The sequence below is a fragment of the Crinia signifera genome, chromosome 11, assembly GCF_055691185.1.
Source record: "Crinia signifera chromosome 11, ASM5569118v1, whole genome shotgun sequence".
NCBI lineage: Eukaryota > Metazoa > Chordata > Amphibia > Anura > Myobatrachidae > Crinia > Crinia signifera.
This window is the reverse complement of record NC_139227.1, coordinates 95,350,669-95,374,384: the sequence shown is the minus strand read 5'-3', so window position 1 is coordinate 95,374,384 and position 23,716 is coordinate 95,350,669. Positions and strand designations below refer to the sequence as shown.

Below are 23,716 nucleotides of genomic sequence, written 5' to 3'. Positions count from 1 at the left end.
TTGGAGGAAACCCATGCAATCTCAGGTGAATATACAAACTCGGCACAGTTAGGACCATGTGGGAATGGAACCCATGACCTCAGTGCTGTGAGGCAGTAATGCTAACCATTACACCATCCGTACTCAGCCCCGTATATATAACACATGGTGAGGATAGAACCCATGACCTCAGTGCTGTGAGGCAGTAATGCTAACCATTACACCGTCCGTACTGCCCTGTATATATAACACATGGTGGGGATAGAACCCATGACCTCAGTGCTGTGAGGCAGTAATGCTAACCATTACACCATCCGTACTGCCCCGTATATATAACACATGGTGGGGATAGAACCCATGACCTCAGTGCTGTGAGGCAGTAATGCTAACCATTACACCATCCGTACTGCCCCGTATATATAACACATGGTGGGGATAGAACCCATGACCTCAGTGCTGTGAGGCAGTAATGCTAACCATTACACCGTCCGTGCTGCTCTGTATTCTAGGTTCCCTCCCCAGCCCCTGTAATCTCACAAATGTGTGTAATTCTGGAATCCCGTGCACCAGGTGGCGGCTGCTCCCATTGTCTTGCTCGCAGCACGCCCCAAGTGCAAGACACCTGCTCCCTCAAGCACACCCGTCTATCAGGCAGAGCTGGAAGTGGGCAGCCTGGGGGGGAAGCAGGGAATGCTGAGTGAATGCCCATACAGCAGGTGTGACGTGTGAGATAACATCCTCCCCTTTCCCTGGAGATCCACAATAGAGGCTGCCAGTGATCACACAGAGCCGGGACTCCAGGCACCAGCTCCTCGCTTACGCTGGAGCAGGCAGGACACACCAGCATGCACTGAACTGACCCTGCTGCCAGAGATGCTGCCAATTCTCCTTACAGCCATGGGGGCAACCCTGGGCACTGCCTCTGGTCTTGCTGCCCTGTGTGGTCTTATGTGCTGGTGCAAATATGCCCACAGGAAGAAGATGCCACCAGACAGCGGCGAGGGCACACCGGTGACCATGGCTAGTGTCCTCCCACCTGGCCAAGTGGTATGTATACTTCTGTCACAGGGGTTATATCTGATGTCCCTGTCCCCAGGGTCCCTGGCACACTTGGAGTGCCCCCTTGCCACCTGCTCACTATCACACCTGTATCTTTCTTCCATGATAGTTTGCAATATCACAATTTCTATTTAAGGATAACATCATTGTCTTGTAGACACCAGGAAGTTATAGGAGACAAATGATCCCAAATTGCAGCAGGTCCTGGTGTCAGGAGGACGGGGGATAACAGAACCCGGGCTCAGGACTCCCAGCTGGTCTAGCAAATACGTCATCATCACAGTAATAATAATAGTGATCTGCAGCAGGACCTGGGATATAATGGGATGGAAACACATATTATGGGTAAGAGAGGAGATCCCCAGGATGCACCTGCAATAGTCTGCAGTCTGGAGTAATAGTCTGCTGATGTGAAACAGATATTGGCAGCCCTGATTCCTGCGCTGATTCTTTGTCAGGGAAGTGTTAAAAAAGAATCTAGCGATGAGCATCTTCATCAGCTGAGAGATTCCGTTCTTCTGCGTTCTGCAGAGCTCCGTGGTCTTATACAAAATGTCAGCTGCTGCAGAACCTCTTGGCTGTATGCTATAATTAGTTTATTTTCTTACAAGCGTAGTAGAGGACATGTTCATGACCTCCTGGGAGCCTGGGTAATGCCCTGATACAATGTCTCCTGTATGCTGCCACTGTGGGGTATGAAGGGGCATCGCCACAATGTTAGGTCAGCAATACACTTGAAATGGGGGTGTACGCATTATGTGTACTGTATTGTTCTGTCATTATCAAAATGTGAGTACTCCCAAGCCTGAGTCTGTTCATCTATCACAAACATTTGCCTCAGAGCTGGTGCAAATATGGTTGGTATAATATGAATCTGGGGCATAATGTTCATTTGGGGCATAGCTTGTGGCATAATATTAATTTGGGGCAGATATGGGAGAATACATACGGTTGACTAGTGCTGACATTCCGAAATCTTGACAAGCATCCATTGGTTGTACTCACCCTTCATCTGCCTCACCTCCCTAACCATCCCTTTCTGCAGCCTGAACCCCTTACTTCCCCACCACCCCACAGCCCCTAAGTTCCCCCCTATTGCCTATGCCTAACCCCCCATCCTGCATCCTAACCCTCCATTTCCACAACCTGAACCTTACTTCCCCACTACCCCGCAGCCCCTAAGTTCCCCCCTATAGCCTATACCTAACTCCTCATCCTGCATCCTAACTCTCCATTTCTGCAACCTGAACCTTACTTCCCCACCACCACACGGCCCCTAACCCTCTAAGTCCCCCCCAATGCCTATCCACCCCCCCCCCCCCCGCCTAATGCAAACCAACCTCACATACTTATGAACAGGATGCCAGCAGTTGGGAATACGGCATTGATAAGCGATGTCAGGGTTCCAGTGCAGGTCTCTGGCCGACAGTCGCGATGCAAACATCGGTATTCTGACTGCCGGTAGCCCATTCATCAGGAGGCTAGCCGGATCCTGTCTTCGGTATCGACTTCCAGGTTTATGACCCATGAGTCCATCTGAGCATACGCGGCCGACAGGCTTACTGGATCCCTCTCAGGTAACATTGGGGTTCCATTAGGTAACCCCACCCGTAGAGGGCTCTGCCTACCGGATCCAAGCTCCGGAAAGTTTCTCTTTCCGGGAACTTGGTGCATATAGGAAATGTGATCAAAACGCTGAAAATGCACTTGACCACATTTCTGATGTTGCTGCAACCCGCTCACAGCCTGTAATATGACCGAAGCTGATTGTCTGGTACTTTATCTCTCTCCTCCTTATCTCTTCCAAGCTTTGATAACTCCTCCCCTTATAAGTGTAGGATAATAGATGCTGAAGGTGATGGGACGGAATACATACATCATACACACCATAACGTTGTACGTGGACTCTTTGTTATCATCTTACCCAAGGTCTCTTCCTCACCCTCCTCTACCTCCTCCCATAGATGAACGTGTACAAATGCACTGAGCCGGTGAAGCCGCAGGCACAGTTCCGCTTCCCTCACATCATCTCCACCAAGCAGACGTCTCCGGAGATCGTTAATTACAAAGACCAGGCAGAAAGCGATCAGAGGATTGCAGAGGAATCCGGAGAACACCGACCGGTGGACACAATCTCAGGGGGATTGGTCTCAGGTACTGACGACGCCTGCAACTATTGCTGATGCATTACCCACAGAGACTACTGCCACCGTGCAATCGTGTCTCTATTGGGGAAATAATATTTACATCAGGGTTGCCTACCCTCCCGGAATGGCTGGGAGGGTCCCGGAAATCGGACCGGAGAGGGCAGCTCAAAAGTCGACAAGTATGATTTACATGGCGCCAAACTACGCCCCACCGGGAAATGACGCCGGGCAGCAAACAGGCAGCAGAATACATGTATAGCACAGTCTGTGATACTACACACACTTGGGCAGATGTATTAAGCCTTAACAAGAGATAAATGCAAGGGTGATAAGCAGAGATAAACGTCCAGCCAATCCGCTGCTTACTGACTATTTTCAAACATGGCAGTTAGCAGGTGATTGGCTGGACATTTATCTCTCTTTATCATCCTTGCATTTATCTCTTGTTAAGGCTTAATACATCTGCCCCACTGCTTGGTTGCTATTAGCAACTTCTCCACTTTATATCTCTCACTCCTATTGTAATTACCCTGTGGTGCCCCACAAACTGCAATACAGTATATGCATGTCTTCAAATCACATTATACTGCGCACTGTGCCCTCAAATCACATTATACTGCATACTGTGCCCCATATCACATTATACTGCACACTGTGCCCTAAATCACATTATACTGCACTCTGTGCCCTCAAATCATACTATACTGCATACTGTGCCCTCAAATCACATTATACTGCGCCCTCAAATCACATACTGTGCACTGTGCCCTCAAATCACATTATACTGCGCACTGAGCCCTCAAATCACATTATACTGCTTACTGTGCCCCATATCACATTATACTGCACACTGTGCCCCATATCACATTATACTGCACACTGTGCCCCAAATCACATTATACTGCGCATTGTGTCCTTAAATCACATTATACTGCACTCTGTGCCCTCAAATCACATTATACTGCGCCCTCAAATCACATACTGCGCACTGTGCCCTCAAATCACATTATACTGCGCACTGAGCCCTCAAATCACATTATACTGCACACTGTGCCCCATATCACATTATACTGCACACTGTGCCCCAAATCACATTATACTGCACACTGTGCCCTCAAATCATATTATACTGCACACTGTGCCCTCAAATCACATTATACTGCGCCCTCAAATCACATACTGCACACTGTGCCCTCAAATCACATTATACTGCGCACTGAGCCCTCAAATCACATTATACTGCACACTGTGCCCCAAATCACATTATACTGCGCCCTCAAATCACATACTGCACACTGTGCCCTCAAATCACATTATACTGCACACTGTGCCCCAAATCACATTATACTGCATACTGTGCCCTTAAATCACATTATACTGCGCTCTGTGCCCCAAATCGCATTATACTGCATACTGTGCCCCATATCACATTATACTGCACACTGTGCCCCAAATCACATTATACTGCGCATTGTGTCCCTAAATCACATTATACTGCACTCTGTGCCCTCAAATCACATTATACTGCGCACTGTGTCCCAAATCACATTATACCTTAAAGGTGCGTACACACGGGGGAGATATATTGCTCAGTCTCTTCTTTTCATCAGCGACCAGAGATGGTCGCTGATGAAAAGAAACCTCTGCTGGGGGGGAGCCGCAGAAGTAATCAGCTGGTTGCAGGAGCAAGCTCCTGCGACCAGCGATTATAATGGGGCTGAAAACGGGAGCACGAACTCTGCAATTTATCGCTGGGGCACACTCCCATCACTGGCAATATGGTCACCAGCGACCATATCCCCAGCGATTTCAGCCCCTATCGCAGCCGTGTGTACAAAGCTTTACTGCTCACCGATCTTATCAGGATCTATGGGCTACAACCACTGTAGTCCACAGAAGCCGGGGGTTTACACATGCGCAGTCCAGCCACTGCTGATGCTCATGCACTGATCCAGACCCTTGTCTAATCCATTGCACAGGTGCAGGTACCAGAGATGGCCATGGTGGGATCATCTATCGATGGCTACCATCGATGGAACCATTGATGTTATCCTTGATGGTGTAATGTCATTTGCATGGAGACCGTAGATGGTTTCACCCACCGATGGTCATCCCTGCTTAAGGCTGTAGTGAATAGTTGGCCAATCAGGGCTTTGGGCATGTTTTAGGGGTGGAGCTGTTGCAAAACCTTGAAGGAAAAAAACAATGAAAACTGTTAGCATCGATGGCAGGAAACAATCTGGTTATCCCCCAATCAATGGAAAAGCTGTTAGTGATACGGTCCGGCACGCAGCACAGAGATCATGGAGAGAAGTTGCTGCCATACATTCCACCTTTGCTGTCGGTGAAGCACCTGCAGTTCAGACCAAGGAGTTTGGGGGGCCGGTTTGGATGGCTGGGAAGAGATTGTGTTGGGGCCCCTTTGGGAGCATTTGGACGATAGGTAATCTGGGAGTGGCTTCACCTGCTCACATTACCTGGATAACGCATTAGAAAAGCAGAACCTGACATCCAGATTCTCTACCACATATATACCCATCCTATTCACCAACATGTATGACCAGGCAGTGCCCCGACCGGCCAGCTCCAGGATAAACCAGAATAACCTGTATCACTGAAACGGTAATCCTGCAGATAATCTACTAACGACAATCGGCTCCCAAATGCCACAAAACTCTGGGCAAGGTAAAATGTTTAAATCAGGCATTTACCACCTGCGGCCCTCCAGCTGTTGTGAAACTACACATCCCAGCATACCTTGCCATAGTTTTAGCATACCCAAATAGTAAAACTGTGGCAATGCATGATGGGACTTGTAGTTTTACAACAGCAGGAGGGCCGCAGGTTGGACATACCTGTTTTAAATCAAATTCATTTAACCAATAAAGGGCAGATGTACCAAGCCTTGGAGAGTCATACAGTATTAGCCAATCAGATCCTAACTGCCAGGATACCGCCTGTGTTTAGAAAGATGATGGTTAGGGGCTGATGGTTACAGGGCCAAATGTATCAAGCTTTAAAAGTGATGAAATGGAGAGTAATAAACAGCCAGCCAATCAGCCCCTAACTATCACGCCACAGGCTGGGTTTGAAAAATGCCAATTGGGAGCTGACTGGCTGGTTGTTTATCACTCTCCACTGTATCTTTCATCATTCACCACGGCTTAGTTACAGATCATCTTACGCAGTCTACCTGTAGTGCATGAGGTTGGGTGTTCCCCTACATTTCGTGCTGAGAAACGTTCTGTGCCTCTCTTGATCAGATCCGTTTGTGAATACGTCTCCTAATGATGAAGATGCAGAAAAACTGAACAGCTCACATCAGGTTCCCAAACTGCGCTACTCCCTAGGGTATGACCGCCAGACAGCGGAGCTCTGCGTATCTTTCCTTGAAGGTAACTCTCAATAATAATAAACTCATGTTCTTTACACACTAAGATGTATGCTAAGCATGAGAATCACATGTATCCATACTTTGTTATTTAGGTGTAGAGATGGCGAAGGCCGGTATAGGGGGGGGGGTGTGTGACAAATGAGCCCCACTCCCCCCCCCGCATTGCTGTGTGGCATGATAACGAAGTAATTATTCACAGAGATCATCACACACCCGGCCGGCTAATTTTACTACAATGGGCAGAATGGAGGAAGGTGCCCTCTTCTTCCTGGGATACCACTGGCCTCCCCAAACAGGCGGGCATCATTACTGATTGTATAGGTGAACCCCCCTCCTTTCCTAATCCCCTTAGATATACTTGGCAACACTAGATTTTCCGGGGCAGGGATTATCAGGGGCAGGGCTGCCACTAGAAATTGTGGGGCCCGTGACTGATTTCTAGTCCACCCCCTCCTGGCCGTCTCTGCTTGGGACACCCCCTTCGCTGTGCGGCCTGTGCTGAACGAAGCCCACTGCTCACGGAGTGCAGGCTTCTTCACCTCTGAACGCTGGCGGCCATTTAAAACATGCAGCTGACTTGTAAGCCAATCGGGGCTTGCAGCCCGGTAGCCAATCAGAGCGGCTGCCGGTACGCGAGCTCTGATTGGCTCACCAGCCGGTGACATATTTTAATTGGCTGCCAGCATCCAGGGGTGAAGAACCCTGTGCTCCAGGAGCAGTGGTCTTTGTTCAGGCAGTTTGGGGGGGGTGGGGTGGGGAGGGGGGTGCGGTGGGCAGAATGAGTGGCCGGGTCCTTCCCTGTCAGAGGCCGGGCCCGGGGCAACTTCACCCTCAGCACCACCCTGATGGCAGATCTGAGCAGGGGAGAGGCTGTTGGGAGAAATCCAGATATCTGTTCATCTACTTGTTCCACAACGTGACACCTAAGGACGGAGACACAAGTGTATTTCAAGGATTCAGGGTCACAAAGAGAAATCCAGAAATTCTTTCAATAGGGATTTAAATGTGAGTAAAGTTATTTTTTGCGACACAGGTTCCCCCAATTCGCTGATACTTCTTAGAAAGCCAATATTTATTAATTTCTTACCACAGGTCAGTACCACAATCATATCCATCATCTGATAATGCTTATGTCTCTGTAATTAAGCTGTAGGTGTCAAGCTGCTGGGTGAGGACGATGCTGGGAGCCATTGCTACGTCCTGGGCACGCTGAACACTCGCCATGGCCAGACCGAGGCGCAAACCTCACTAACGAAAAGGACAGCGCACACAGTTTGGGAGGAAGCGCTGCTGTTCCCCCTGCAGGAGGAGGACCGAGCTGAGGCCACGCTGACCCTCACCCTCCGGAACTGCGACCGCTTCTCGCGTCACCAGGTGGCTGGAGATATTACCCTGAGCCTGGCCAATGTTGGCATTCCCTTCGGCACAGCTCGATGGGTAGATCTCAGGGTTCCTGAAAAGGTGGGTACTAGATCATTGCTTTCTGAGCACAGAGTCTGCAGCTGTTGCTCCCTGATGAACCATGTGGGATGCAGCTTATGAGACTGTACATATTTATCCATCGCCATTGTCTTATTGATTATCAAATTCTTACTGTGTGTTCCTACACTTCCTGCCACTATACCCCGGTGCGCCACCATTGACAGATCATTTCCTGCTAATAACCCATGCAACAGAAGGCCCACTGCAATCGCAGCATTGTGTACAGCATCGCATCACTGCAGAAACATCGCTAACATCGTCACACATCGGGTCACCAGAGACTCAGCGCAAGCTGAGCTGATCGCTGGGGACACTGTGGCTGCAGGTGCTAATGTAACGCCATCCAAACAGCCGAGACACCCCTGCACTCGCCCCAACCATTTACCACGTTACCACCCTTAAACGCTGATTTTCTGTCACTCACTTTGCGCCTAAAATGTTACTTGCAAATCACTTTCTGCGTGATGACTGCGGGTCCGAAGCATGCAAAGAAGGAAAATATTGCTCTGTATTAGGGATGCCAATCCCAGGCATGTTTTCAATTGAAAAATGCTCAATCCCGGGATTCCTGGGATACTGAAATTGGCATCTGTAACAGAAAACCGCCCCTGTCCCCCACATTGCCGTACTTTAGTGGAGCAGAGCAGGCGGCAGCGGAATGGAGGCGGGTGTGACGGCGGAGGGAGGTGATTGTGTCATGTGTGGCCGGGAGAGGTCGGACAGTGAGCGAGTTCTGTCGCACACAGTGAGCCACGTTGTGCAGGCCGCACACGATGTCGGGAACAGCCGGCCAGCGTCTGAGTGGGTGCTCGGACGATGCCCAGCATTAGACTGCACATGCGTAAGTCTAATCCCGAAATCCCTGGATTGGATACTCCAATCCCAGGATTGAAATCCTGGACATTTTGAGGCCAAATTCCGGGATCCCGCCGATCCCGGGATTCGCCACCCTAGTCTGTATGTACAATGGCCTCTTGGTGTCCACACCTGAATGACCCCCAATGTGTGGATGTGGCTATGATGTGAACCACTGTGGTGTGGTTTCATCTTACACGCTGTATTATAGCAGCCCTCCACTATGCACCTTGGTGACGTGATGTTACATCGCTTCTGCAAATAAGCGCAAGGCTCCAGTGCAAGCAGAGCACCAGGAGGAGGAGCTGCAATGCCAGTTCCTCAGGTGCCAAGACAAAACCCATAAGGTCATTGTCCATTCTGGTGTTTGCCAGAGTTTCCAGATGACCAGCCCGGGACATGGGAGGGGGTGAGATAGAGACTGATTGGCTTTATTGGAGGTTGGGAGAGGGTCTGGTCAGGCAGGGTATCACATCCCATAAGTTGGGGCAGCACCAGAGAAGTCTTGTAGGGAGAGTTAAAGGTGGTCATCAGAGAGTGGGTGATATAAAGCTCAGACGCAGATCTCGATGTTAGGGAAATAACCTTGTGGCCATGTCAGTGGCGTATGCGGTAAGGGCTTTGGGCAGCTTTGATTTGGCTCTGGAGGTTATGGGGAGCCAGTGCAGGGGCTGATAAGGGCGTTCATGGTGGACTGTAGCGTGGGTAGATGGTGGGGATGGGCCACGGTGGATAGGTTGACCATAAGATGGTCGACAGTCATTGGTTCGACACTGTTGGGTCGACATACTGGAAAGTCAACACGGGTCTATGTCGACATGGGACAAGGTCGACACATGTGTTAGGTCGACATGCGTTAGGTTGACAGTCAAAAGGTCAACATGGGATTTTTTGACTGTTTTTTGAGCCGACAGGCGGCATTTCATGCCCTACCATCCACTAGGGCAGGGCTGGGCAACACCGGCCCTCCAGATGTTAATGAACTACACATCCCAGGATGCTTTGCGTAAAATTTGCTATATGGCCATGCTGAAACTGATGCAAGGCATGCTGGGATGTGTAGTTCATCAACATCTGGAGGGCCGGTGTTGCCCAGCCCTGCACTAGGGCGTGGTGGGAGAATAAAATAGTGTGCCGAGCGCAGCGAGGCTCTGTGCCTGAACAAAGCGAGCGCAGCGAGCCATGCGATTGGATGCGGTGCACTTAAAGCTGTGTCAATGTCGACTGTGTCGACACTCGGTCAAAAAAACTCATGTCAACTTTTTGCCTGTCGACCTAACCCATGTCGACCTAACGCGTGTCTCGACCTAGTCAACCTTGTCCCATGTCAACCTAGACCCCTGTCAACCTTGACCCATGTCGACCTAGACCCCTGTCGACCTTCCAGTATGACGACCCAACGGTGTTGACCTAATGACTGTCGACTAACATTTGGTCGACCCAATGAACCTAACAGGAGGGGGTTGTAGTAGTCAGGCAGAAGATAGGAATGACAGAGTTTATAGAGGTTTTAGGGAAAGCTGTTTATTCTGGCAATGTTCATTATGGAGGAGATTTGTCAATGTAAGAGACTGGAGGTGTGGAACAGAGTGATGACGCAGAGGCAGCCGACATGGGGGACTGATGAGAGTATGATGTCACCGATGGTATTATGTTACCAATGGTGGGGATGTGGTAGGTACATAGGGGACTGGGGAGATTATGATTTCACCAATGGTGGGGGCGGGGTAGGTACATGGGGGACTGGGGATTGTATGATTCCACTAATAGTGAGGATGGGGCAGTACATGGGGGACTGGGAAGAGTATGGCGTTACCAGTGGTGGGGATGTGGTAGGTTTATGGAGGACTGGGGAGAGTATGGCATTACCAGTGGTAGGGTTGTGGTAGGTACATGGGGGACAGGGGAGAGTATGGCGTTACCAGTGGTGGGGATGTGGTAGGTTTATGGAGGACTGGGGAGAGTATGGCGTTACCATTGGTGGGGATGTGGTAGGTTTATGGAGGACTGGGGAGAGTATGGCGTTACCAGTGGTGGGGATGTGGTAGGTTTATGGAGGACTGGGGAGAGTATGGCGTTACCAGTGGTGGGGATGTGGTAGGTTTATGGAGGACTGGGGAGAGTATGGCGTTACCAGTGGTGGGGATGTGGTAGGTTTATGGAGGACTGGGGAGAGTATGGCATTACCAGTGGTGGTGGGGATGTGGTAGGTACATGGAGGACTGGGGAGAGTATGGCGTTACCAGTGGTGGGGATGTGGTAGGTTTATGGAGGACTGGGGAGAGTATGGCATTACCAGTGGTGGGGATGTGGTAGGTACATGGGGGACAGGGGAGAGTATGGCGTTACCAGTGGTGGGGATGTGGTAGGTTTATGGAGGACTGGGGAGAGTATGGCATTACCAGTGGTGGGGATGTGGTAGGTACATGGGGGACAGGGGAGAGTATGGCGTTACCAGTGGTGGGGATGTGGTAGGTACATGGGGCACTAGGGAGAGTATTGCGTTACCAATAGTGATGACAGGTTATAAGGGAAGATGATACTGTAACTCAGCCTTGGACTTTCAGCTGTGACAGCATGGGGACATGTATGGGGGAGAAGCAGCTGGACACACAGGATACGAGTCAGGAGGAGTCAGGGGATGATACATTTGTGTGTTGTTGGCATAGAGGTGATTGTAGATGACAAAGCAAGAGACCAACTACAGAGCTTTGCCAGACCCCAGCCGATAACAGGATGCGCCCGGAGAAGAGACAGTAATGGTGGGTGACAGGAGCTTCTGCCTGGGGCAGGGTGAATGTTACAGGTCAGAGACAGGACAATAACAATGAGCAATTGAGACTACTGAGTTGACGTAATTGAGTTGATAACTTGCATGGTTATGGGCGTGTTATGGGGAAAAGACCATCCTGAGCTTGGGTCCATGAGCTCCGCACCTTCACCATGTCTCCTCTCCATGAATCCCAGAGATAGCGCATGAGAGAAGCGATGCAGGCAGAGGGACAAATTATCTCTGCACATGCACACGCGTGTTGTTAACATGTTAATTACAAGAAAAATCTAAATGTCAGAAAATAGCATGTGCATGATTTTCTGTCATTTTGATAAGAGAAGAAAATATAATTTAAACGCCTTTTTGAGCAAAAGCATAAAAATAGGACAACGCTGGAAAAACAGAGACACCTGATTATATTAAATGTGTGGGCTCAATAGCCCTTTTAACCACGGAAGTGGATATGGCACGATTATTATGTCTTTGCTGGCACTGCATGTTTATTTATCTTTACCACAATACACTACAGTCCTGCTTGGGGCATCTGTAGATGCTTAGATGCCACAGACCCAGTTGGGGCATCTGCAGATGCTACAGTCCTGGTGGGGCATCTGTAGACGCTAAAGTCCCATTTGGTAGATGCTAAAGTCCTGCTTGGTCCATCTGTAGATGCTACAGTCCTGCTTGGTCCATCTGTAGATGCTACAGCCCGGTTGGTGCACCCGTAGATGCCACAGACCCGGTTGGGGCATCTGTAGATGCTACAGTCCCACTTGGTAGATGCTACAGTCCTGCTTGGTCCAGCTGTAGAAGCAACAGTCCTGCTTGGTCCAGCTGTAGAAGCAACAGTCCTGCTTGGTCCAGCTGTAGAAGCAACAGTCCTGCTTGGTCCATCTGTAGATGCTACAGTCCTGCTTGGTCCATCTGTAGATGCTAAAGTCCTGCTTGGTAGATGTTAACATCATGCTTGGTCCATCTGTAGAGGCTACAGTCCTGCTTGGTCCATATGTAGATGCTACAGTCACGCTTAGTAGATGTTAACGTCATGCTTGGTCCATCTGTAGATGCTACAGTCCTGCTTGGTCCATCTGTAGATGCTACAGTCCTGCTTGGTCCATCTGTAGATGCTACAGTCCTGCTTGGTAGATGTTAACGTCATGCTTGGTCCATCTGTAGATGCTACAGTCACGCTTAGTAGATGTTAACAGCATGCTTGGTCCATCTGTAGATGCTACAGTCCCGCTTAGTAGATGTTAACGTCATGCTTGGTCCATCTGTAGATGCTACAGTCACGCTTAGTAGATGCATAGACACAATTATCCTATGCACCATCAAAACTTGATGAGCCCTATGGAAGATGCATATTTTTGACTAGTCTGGTTAATGTGAGTGATTATGATTGGAAGCCAGTTATGGGATACCCCTAAACGCCCAATACAATTCTGCTATATTTCTGAAGCCAAGCATCTGAACCATTCTGTCCGCTCACAATGTGGGACGCCGGCACTGTGCGACTTTCCAGTAACTTAGCTGTATGTGCAGCTGGAAAACTAAGACCATTGTGTGACTATTTGCACTGCATGTGACTCAGCCCCTCAATAGTCATTCATTCTGTAATTCTCAGTAGTACGTGTTGCCTTCTGACGCTATAGCATGACTGGCATGACGCATGCTGTTCTATGCTTTTGTCCTTAGAGTAAGTGCCCACAGCACACTGTGTGTCATTAACACGGATGAGGGAGAGCTGACGTTCCGGGCTTTAATGAGAATCGAATACAATATAAACTCAAACTCATTAAAAATAATCACTTTTATTCTGGCTATATTTAGTATGAGACGTCACAATCCATCTGCTCACTCCAGACACAAGCGATGCTATTCCTATCCGCTCCGCTGTGTGCTTGCGATCCAGTCCATGGGTGGGGGGGAGGGGGGGTTGCGTTGTGTCAGATTTACAATAGGAAGACAAAGACTATCAGGAATCCTGCACAGATGGTCCCTACCTTGAACATTAGGTTGTCATTAAACGAGGGGCGGCTGAAATTCCATCTTCAATGAAAGTGCGAATTGAAATGCAAAGTTAAATATGGGCCTGATGATAGACGCAATCGGTGGCAGATTTCCTTTAGGCACATGAGGCACATGTCTAGGGGCGCTTCTTACTGGGGGCAGCACAACAGTCAGCAACCCCCTCCCCCATACAACTGGCGGACACCCAAAGTGCACGGGCGCTAACACAGTGACCTGCCACTGCTCTCCCACTACTAGTCCCAGCAGACCTTCATAAGAAGAGTCCAGCTGATTCCAGCCCAGCGAGTGTCTCAGTACAAATCCAGCTGCGACATTTGCATATGTTCTCAGAACTGCTATAGACAAATTTGCAACTGCAAAAGCAGGAACAAGAAGCTCAGAGGGGAGCAATTCTCATCACTGCGGGCATGGGCGGGGCTGAATGGCATGGAGCCCCAAATACTAGGTATTATCCCCTCCTGTCCGCTTTACTAGAAAGCAGGTGGGATTTGAAGGATCTGGCCAACCCTTCCGTGGGTGCCGGAATTCCCGAAAAATCATTGTTCGAGAGTAGATTGGTCTTATGTCCACTGGCATTATTTGTTTACTTAATTAAATTCATCTTCTTACATTGATGGCAGAATGGTCTACAAACTTATATAGTACCTGTAAGTAGCATTTGTCGGCCAACGGTGTGAGTTACCCAAGGGTCAGTCCTTGGCCCTCTCCTCTTCTCCCTCTACACCACCTCTCTGGGCACCCTCATCAGCTCCTATGGTTTTCATTACCACCTTTATGCTGATGATACCCTAATCTATCTCTCCTCCCCCGACTTATCCCCATCACTCCTGTCCAAGGTCTCCGAATGCCTCACGGCCATCTCAGCCTGGATGACCCAACGCTTCCTGAAACTAAACATGGCTAAAACTGAACTTCTAATCTTCCATCCCCCGAACATCCCCTCTTCTCCCACTATCTCCATCAGCATTGGTGAAACCGAGATCATGTCCACCGACCAAACGCGCTGCCTCTGTGTCATCATTGACTCCTCCCTCTCTTTCACCCCCCACATTCGTGCTCTCTCACAGTCTTGCCGCTTTCACCTACGCAACATCTCACGCATCAGACCATTCCTCTCCACTGACGCGACCAAAATTCTCATTCAATCTCTTGTCATCTCCCGCCTTGACTACTGCAACATCCTTCTCTCTGGGCTACCTCTCACCCACCTCGCACCTCTCCAATCCATTCTTAACGCTGCTGCTAGGCTCATCTTCCTCTCCCGCCGCTCTACCTCCGCCTCCCCCCTCTGTCTCTCTCTTCACTGGCTCCCCATTCCTTTCCGAGTTCTCTTTAAACTCCTCACCACCACCTCTCTCCTCCTCCACAGCTCCCTACCTCTCTTCACTGATCTCTATCCACACTCCCTCCCGTCCTCTTCGCTCCATCGCTGACCGCCGACTGACCTCTCACCTAATCACCTACTCCCAGTCCTGTGTCCAGGACTTCTCTCGCGCTGCCCCCCTGCACTGGAACAACCTCCCGCCACCCATCAGGCTATCTGATTCCCTTACCTCCTTCAAGCGCTCCCTCAAAACCCACTTTTTTCGACTAGCCTATCCCTCCTCCTAACCTCTTTTGATCCTCCTATCCTGCCTCCGTTCCCCTCCGTTCCTACTTATCCTATTGTATTTCGTTCGTCCACCCACCTCCTTTTAGTATGTTAACTCTTATGAGTAGGGCCCTCCTTCCTCACGTACTCACCCTACCTCATTACCTCACCTGTGCTCCTGTCCTGTTCTTCCCTTCCTCTACTTCATCTTCAGTCTCCTTGACAATTTTGACACCTACTTCTGAACTGATGCTGATTTTAGTTCTACCAGCTATACCCCTATTTATACTGTATCTTTCAACACACCCTGTACGTTACCTTGTAATTTGTTTTTTTTGTTTGCTATGTACGGCGCTGCGGACACTTTGCGGCGCCTTATAAATAAACGTACTACTACTACTATGTGTCACAGGCCCACTGCGCATGCATGGCGTCCAAGGGAATAGAGACCTCCGAGCACTTTCATACAATTACCCCAAAGGTACAAATGTAGCAATAATCACATAACTGTGTAATGGACAAGCGGCCCTAGGGCCAAACGTGACCTCTGCGCCTGCAGCTTAGTAGTTCGGTGAGTAATGACAACCCCCTCAGCGTGTGAGGGACCCTCTATAATGTCACCGCAAATACCAAATCCATGTTAGGAGATATGGTAAAAAAAACATTGCTGATGTCTTTTTATAGATAGATGAGCGTGGGGGGGGGGGGGGGTATTTGAAGGCTGGAGGGCTGCGCATACAGCCTCATAATCCAGTTTGCCTCTTACTGACAACAGTTATGAGGCTCCTATCTGTGGGCCTGATTCAGAGTGGATCGCAATTGTTGCAATCAAATAGCCACTTGCAGAAATTGCGAATATATCACAAAGTGTGATGCATTTGCAGAACCATTCGCAAAAACGAGAACATCAAAAATTACTTTCCATCTGCGCCAATCAGGGCTCCCATAATTCTGCTGAAGCAACAGTCTGGAAGTGGTCAAAGACCATCCGGAAAAACACCTGGGCACGCCGGCATCTGGACAAACACACCCAAAAAAACCAATGTTTGCATGCCTAAGCAGAATGCTACGCAGGCAGTGGTTACAGAGCACACACCTCAGGCAGCCTCCCTGTATCTGCACGGCCATGGCTGCACACAGGCCTTGGTTACAGAGCACACACCTCAGGCAGCCTCCCTGTATCTGCACGGCCATGGCTGCACACAGACCTTGGTTACAGAGCACACACCCCAGGCAGCCTCCCTGTATCCGCACCGCTATGGCTGCACACAGGCCTTGGTTACAGAGCACACACCTCAGGCAGCCTCCCTGTATCCGCACCGCTATGGCTGCACACAGGCCTTGGTTACAGAGCACACACCTCAGGCAGCCTCCCTGTATCTGCACCACCATGGCAGCACACAGGCCCTGGTTACATAGCACACACCTCAGGCAGTCTCCCTGTATTCGCACCACCATGCCTGCACACAGGCCCTGGTTACAGAGCACACACCTCAGGCAGCCTCCCTGTATCTGTACCGCCATGGCTGCACACAGGCCCTGGTTACAGAGCACACACCTCAGGCAGCCTCCCTGTATCTGTACCGCCATGGCTGCACACAAGCCCTAGTTACAGAGCACACACCTCAGGCAGCCTCCCTGTATCTGTACCGCCATGGCTGCACACAGGCCCTAGTTACAGAGCACACACCTCAGGCAGCCTCCCTTTATCTGCACCGCCAGTGGCGTAGCTTGGTTTGGGCCGCCCCACCCCGGGCGCCGGTTACCTGTCTGCGCGTCCCGGCTCCCCTCCTGGCTTCAATTAATAATTCTATGCAGACGGACCACGAAAAAATGGCCGCCCCCATACCGCAGACAGTTTCAGAGAACTGTGTGCTTTATGGGGCGGCCATTTTATCGTGGTCCATCTCCATAGAATTGATTGAAGCCAGGAGGGGAGCCGGGACGCGCAGACAGGTAAGCCTGCGGGGGATGGTGGGCGGGGGCATTACTATAGCACCGCAGCCCCCCGGCGCCCCCACATGCACAGCGCCCCCCCAAACCGCGGGGGCTGCGGTGCTATAGTTACCCCACTGCGCACCGCTATGGCTGCACACAGGCCCTGGTTACATAGCACACACCTCAGGCAGCCTCCCTGTATCCGCACCGCTATGGCTGCACACAGGCCCTGGTTACAGAGCACACACCTCAGGCAGCCTCCCTGTATCTGTACCGCCATGGCTGCACACAGGCCCTGGTTACAGAGCACACACCTCAGGCAGCCTCCCTGTATCTGTACCGCCATGGCTGCACACAGGCCCTGGTTACAGAGCACACACCTCACGCAGCCTCCCTGTATCCGCACCGCCATGGCTGCACACAGGCCCTGGTTACAGAGCACACACCTCAGGCAGCCTCCCTGTATCCGCACGGCCATGGCTGCACACAGGCCCTGGTTACAGAGCACACACCTCAGGCAGCCTCCCTGTATCTGTACCGCCATGGCTGCACACAGGCCCTGGTTACAGAGCACACACCTCAGGCAGCCTCCCTGTATCCGCACCGCCATGGCTGCACACAGGCCCTGGTTACAGAGCACACACCTCAGGCAGCCTCCCTGTATCTGTACCGCCATGGCTGCACACAGGCCCTGGTTACAGAGCACACACCTCAGGCAGCCTCCCTGTATCTGTACCGCCATGGCTGCACACAGGCCCTGGTTACAGAGCACGCACCTCAGGCAGCCTCCCTGTATCTGCACCGCCATGGCTGCACACAGGCCCCGGTTACAGAGCACACACCTCAGGCAGTCTCCCTGTATCCGCACCGCCATGGCTGCACACAGGCCCTGGTTACAGAGCACACACCTCAGGCAGCCTCCCTGTATCCGCACCGCCATGGCTGCACACAGACTCTGGTTACAGAGCACACACCTCAGGCAGCCTCCCTGTATCTGCATGCCCTACTTTAGATCAGAGATCTCTGCCTGCGTCATTCAGGGCTCTGGAGAGAACGGCTGCTGCAGAGCATTCCTGATTCACTTGTACACGGAAGGGGGAGTTCATGGAACTATTTATAGGTAGCGCTCATCATCTGCCGCTGCCATCCGCAGGTCTCCCTCCCTCCCCGATCTCATATCCTGGTGTCCCAGATTCTGCAGATAGGATGCAATGCAGAGACACCTGGAATGACAGATAACTGTCGCATGTTGTGGATACAGAAATCCAGTGCAAGCAGGAGGGGTAGGGCTCATTGGCTCAACACATATTAGGATTACAATGGCTAGGTCGGCAGTCAAAAGTTCGACATGAGTTTTTCATGTTTTTGTCCCGAATGTCGACTTGGTTGACATGGAGGTCAAAGTGTACCACGCCCCCTAGCTTTTGGCACAGTATTTTATTATTCCTCCACAACCTCGTGTATGGTACAACCTGTCGGCACATGTCGGCTAAAAAAAAGTAAAATAAAGTGAAAAACTCATGTCGACCTTTTGACTGTCGACATAGCCATTGTCAAACTAATGCTTGTGTCGACCTTCCAACCCTGTTGACCTCAGCCATGTCGACCTATTTCATGTGTCGACCTGAGCCGTGTTGACCTTCAGTTGTCGACTCAATGCATGTCGACCTTATATGTCGCCCTAACGACCATATAGCAGCAAGAAGTGTGTGGTGTGTGGGGGGGGCTTTGTATTGTGTTGGTTCTAGCTCTGATATACAGAGCAGAGTGGACAGTACTGGGGCCCTGTATGATTAGAAGTAACGCAGGCTCCTAATGTATCACCGCACTGCATTATCCTGAATATAAGGTGGTCTATATATGGCTGACATCGCCGCATGCATGCGCATCCATCATCCATTATAACGTGAACAAGAAAGACTTCATACTTTACCTTCATAAGCAGTTTGACAAAATGATAAAATAAAAAACTTTAGCGGGTCATTCTTATGCTGGGTACACACCAGGACTAGGGCCGATCCCATCAATCTAGATCCAATTCCGGCCGATTGGATGTAGATTGGGTGGTGATTGGGCCCTTTTCTGTCCTGTTCTGATCGGATGCGTGGCCCCGCGGATCGGTCGTTATTCAGATCCTACATGCAGCAGGTAGGATCTGGAAACGACCATACACCCGGGTGCGGGTCGCCATCAGATCGGTACAACTCACGGTGCACATTGTGAGCGGGACGTGCGCTCTGCGTCATCATGAGCGGGTCGGACGAGACACTGACGAACCGCTCACAATGTGCATCGTGAGCGGGTCGTCCTGGTGTGTACCCCACATTATAGCCTATTAGCCATTTTGGTGACTTTTTGATGACAAAGGGGAAAATATACCAAGCCTTGGACCGAGATAAATTACCAACCAATCTGCTTGTGTGGTTTTACAGGCTGTGAAAATAGATTAGTTGGTACTTTATCTCTCTCCACTGATATCTTTTTCCAAATCTTGAAACATCTCCCTCAGTTGTTTGGATGTATTTATTGTGGTCATGTTCAACAATAAACCTTTGAAGGCCATCTTGCAATGAACTTATGAGAGCGGGTTTTATTGTTCACAGGATGATGACTCCTCTGGTGAGGTCCTCCTGTCCATGAGTTATCTCCCAGCTGCCAATCGTCTCATTCTGGTCTTGATCAAAGCTAGAAATATACATTCTGATCAAAAGAATGATCTTCTGGGGACAGGTATGTTTTTTGTATGGACCTCACTAGAGTTATGAGCTATGGAAATGCTTTTGAAGGTACCATGAACTCTAACACTTAATGCCCCAGTAAGTTGTGTCTCAGCTTAGAACTTGCTGGGTCAAGTAGCTGTGGCACTCTGCTGGTGACTATCAGAACACTAGTGGGAGATAGAATGAGAGAAGGAACATTAGAACCTGGATATCCCACCAGAACCTTAGTCATTATTGTATCAAACATCACAGGAGTTGTGTGACACTAGGACCCATGGTCTTCATCGCTCTCCATGAGACCAGCTTGACCACCTCTTCTGGGCTACACTCTGTGGACTCCTCTTGCCGATAGACACGTGGCACTTATGCTGTCTTTAGGGAGCTGGGACTATTACTAAATCCTTCATTTGGATGTAAAACGGATCTCACGGTCAGGTGGTGATAATGGATATGGGGTTTTAGGGTGGGAAATAGCTGTTGCACGGCCTTTATATGCAGAATATTGTATGTATTAATATTTGCGTCCTTTCGGTAGATCTCTACGTGAAGGTCACTCTCAGGCACCAGACGCAGAAGCTCAAGAAGAAACAAAGCAAACGGGCAAAACACAAAATTAACCCAGTATGGAACGAGATGATCATGTTTGAGGTACCACCAGAGCTACTGGCAGAGGTTAACATGGAGATAGAGATGATGTATCAGGAGCCTACTGGGGGCCCAAGCCGGATTCTCGGATCCTGCTACCTGGGGTCTGATCGGACTGGTTCAGGGAAGAGTCATTGGCAAGAAATGATCAACAATTCCAGGAGGCAAATAGCAATGTGGCACCACTTGCTGCCATGAGGCGTGCCATCACCTCCATGTACAATACTCCAGGGCACACCTGGACACGTTTATGTCACAATCATCCACCAAAGGACCTGGGAGGTATTTGTGGACCCTCAGAGAACATCGCCAAAACAAAAAAGCCCCAGCAGGAAATCAGCATGAGTCCGGCTTTGTAGTTCCAGGAATCAGTCCCCAGGTCTGCACCTTCAATCCAGAGCGTTTACAGACACCGGATTACAGATGGTAGTTCCAGACACTAAGTGCTATCAGCTCTATCCCTCTGTAAGCACCCAACTGCTGAGCTGGGTACTTACTAGAGATAAGTCAGTGTCCTATGGGTCTGTTCCCAAAGCAATCCCAGTTATCGGGCTAATGCTTTTAGTTTTCAGAAAATCCATTCACAAATCTAATTACTGGGAGCAAAGAAGAAAAAAAAAGACACATTTTCCAATTATCTATTTTTAAAAGCCGCTTCTGATGTCATTTCTGTTCAATCTGGTACGTATTGCACAGCGCACACACTGGAAAAACCTTCACCCAAATGTTATAATCAGCTTGACCTCCTTGTACAGATTTACAGCTCCAAGACACCGACAAATTGCTGTGTTCTTCCCTTGTACGGATCTTTTCTCCCAGCCGGCCGCAGTGTGTCCGCACAGCAGCCATTGTGGCCCAGCCTCTGATGATATGATAGTAGCATGTGTGCCCTAATGTTATCCAATATTCTGCTCAGTCTTGTTCTACTGTCCAAGGACTAGAATCAGACTAAACTTCTCTGACTGCACGGATCAGGTATGGAATCCATCGGCCACAATGGGTTTAGGGTCTTCCTGATTTTCCAGTTTCCTATTAATCCTCTCAGAAAATGTTTTAGCCCCAAGGTGCAGATGTATCAAATCTTGGAGTGATGGAGGGAGGGAGGGAGGGAGAGAGATAAAGTACTAGCTAGCTTCTGCTATATTACAGGCTGTGGGGCTCATTTGTGGGACCTACAGGTAGGGCTACAGGAGCTGAGATACGTTGTGGGGGTCTGGTGGGGTGGGATGAGCTGCAGGGGCTGCTGTGGATGCTGGGATGATACCACCAATAATCCAGCAAAACGGATTATCCTGAGCAGGGCTGGAACCAAGAGTGGCGGATTATCGGTGGTGCACCTGTAGTGTAAAACAATGATGCTCATCCCGCTGCAGAATATGTAACATTTCACATATCTGCTTCCATGTGATCAGTAATATTATTACAATATACACACAACATGTTTCACCTTTGCCCTGGAGATAAATGTGTGTTCTACCAGCAGCACTTAGCCTTGTGTACAGGGCCGTCTTAACACTCCCCCACACACACACCTATGTGCAGCAGCATCCAGGCAGAGGGAATCCGCGCAGCGACATCCAGGCAGCGGCAGCTGGAAGCTAGTAGCGCTATTTGCCGGGTGGCGGGCGGCAAGTGCTGCTGATTTTGAAAAGACTGGTCAGATGCTGATTGGCTGACAGAATTGTCCTAGCAGCTGTAGCTAAGGGCTATAAATGCTGCAACATGTGCGGTAATGGACGCAGTGCGGAATTGCGTAGTGGATGCAGAGTGGGAAGACGCAATCACTGCTACTCCGCAAACTACCAATAGATTGTTGCACGTCAATCCAGGCTCTCATTACCAAGCAGTACCAGGGTATGGGCACAAAGGGGCAAGAGGGACAGAGAAGAGATGTCATCCACTACCATAAATGTTCCTGTATTGACACTTCCTGCTCTCGTACGCAAAAGGGAAGTGACTACGTTCTGCATGTTCCGTAATAAACAGGTGAATTGTAACGAAACCGCACCCTTGTTTTATATTGTGAAATGGGCACTTAAGGGATTACTATGGGTCAGATTCTGGTTTGTTAGGAAAGCAAAAAAACACACGCTTGACAATACATGGAGTGCCGGTCTGTGGCTGTTACAGGAACCTCACTGTGCAGGAGATCCCGCCATAGAAGTGGGAAACGCAGCGAATGTGCAGGAAGCGGTAAAGTCTGGGGAGCGGTCAGTACGTCATACATGGAACAGGCAGAGGACGCCCTGCTGTAGTGAAATCCCGCCTTGCAAATAGATGTCGCGGATCGCAATGTAATTTGTAGCCCAGCGAAAATTATCAAAACCATTTGTTATACAATATCGAATGATTTTCCTACTGGGCTAGGAGTGTTATTCTGGTTGGCTCGCTCCCCCGCAAATTCACACAGGGGGGCGATGTTTTTCATCTGCACGTACACATTTATATTTCTGAGACTTTATGCAAACGCAGGGTGAGAACGGGCATGGTGCAGGTTCACAGTCCCATTCACACCCAACAGTGTAGGCGTGGGGGGTGGTGGATGGATGCGCCCATGGGAACGCCTAGCATCTCGTGAGTGTTCCCATGAAAACGTTGGCCGTTCCAAGGAAAATGAGGCCTTGGCGCAGCTGTCTGGGGTGCAGACAAAGCTAAAGCATCTAGTTTTACGTGCACGTTCCACATCATTTGATGGTCGGCAACCATCGAATGATGTGGTCCTCGAAGGGGCATGGTCACGATGGAGAAGGGCAGCCTGAGCGCAAATTTTTGGATCGTGCCTGAAAATGGCTTTCAGCATTTTCATCAGGCATTAATATAAACCTACACTGTACGGGGTAAACTTACAAAGATGGGCATTCTATTGAGGATGGGATGTTGCCAATAGCAACCAACTCAGTAAATGTACCCCTACTAATCCACCATGACTAGGGCAGCATTATATGACCCGCTGGTGCATTTTCCACCATCACTAAAACACAATGGTAGCGCCAGAAGAACAAAGGTTCCCTCTCCCAACATTTATGTTCCACACATTTGGAGGACATCTGCTTTTGGGGTTCCCTTCACCCTGGTGATCACCGAGAGGACACAGGCATCATC

General features: G+C 49.8%; 1 protein-coding gene across 1 annotated transcript; it reads left to right on the top strand.

The window, feature by feature from the left end:
- The first annotated feature begins 611 nt into the window (after window positions 1-611).
- On the top strand, window positions 612-22,484 carry SYT13 (synaptotagmin 13). Its single transcript, XM_083163699.1, has 6 exons — window positions 612-1,026; window positions 3,003-3,192; window positions 6,449-6,580; window positions 7,727-8,040; window positions 19,853-19,979; window positions 20,505-22,484. The coding sequence occupies exons 1-6, from the start codon at window positions 853-855 to the stop codon at window positions 20,810-20,812; spliced, it is 1,245 nt and encodes a 414-aa protein (XP_083019825.1). The 5' UTR covers window positions 612-852; the 3' UTR covers window positions 20,813-22,484.
- The last annotated feature ends 1,232 nt before the right edge of the window (window positions 22,485-23,716 follow it).

Bases quoted from the DNA above. Each gene is read 5' to 3' on its own strand.
- SYT13 (XM_083163699.1), top strand. From the start codon at position 853: ATGCTGCCAATTCTCCTTACAGCCATGGGGGCAACCCTGGGCACTGCC. The intron at 1,027-3,002 runs GTATGTATACTT...CTCCTCCCATAG, and splicing joins TCCTCCCACCTGGCCAAGTG to ATGAACGTGTACAAATGCAC. The intron at 6,581-7,726 runs GTAACTCTCAAT...TCTGTAATTAAG, and splicing joins CTGCGTATCTTTCCTTGAAG to CTGTAGGTGTCAAGCTGCTG.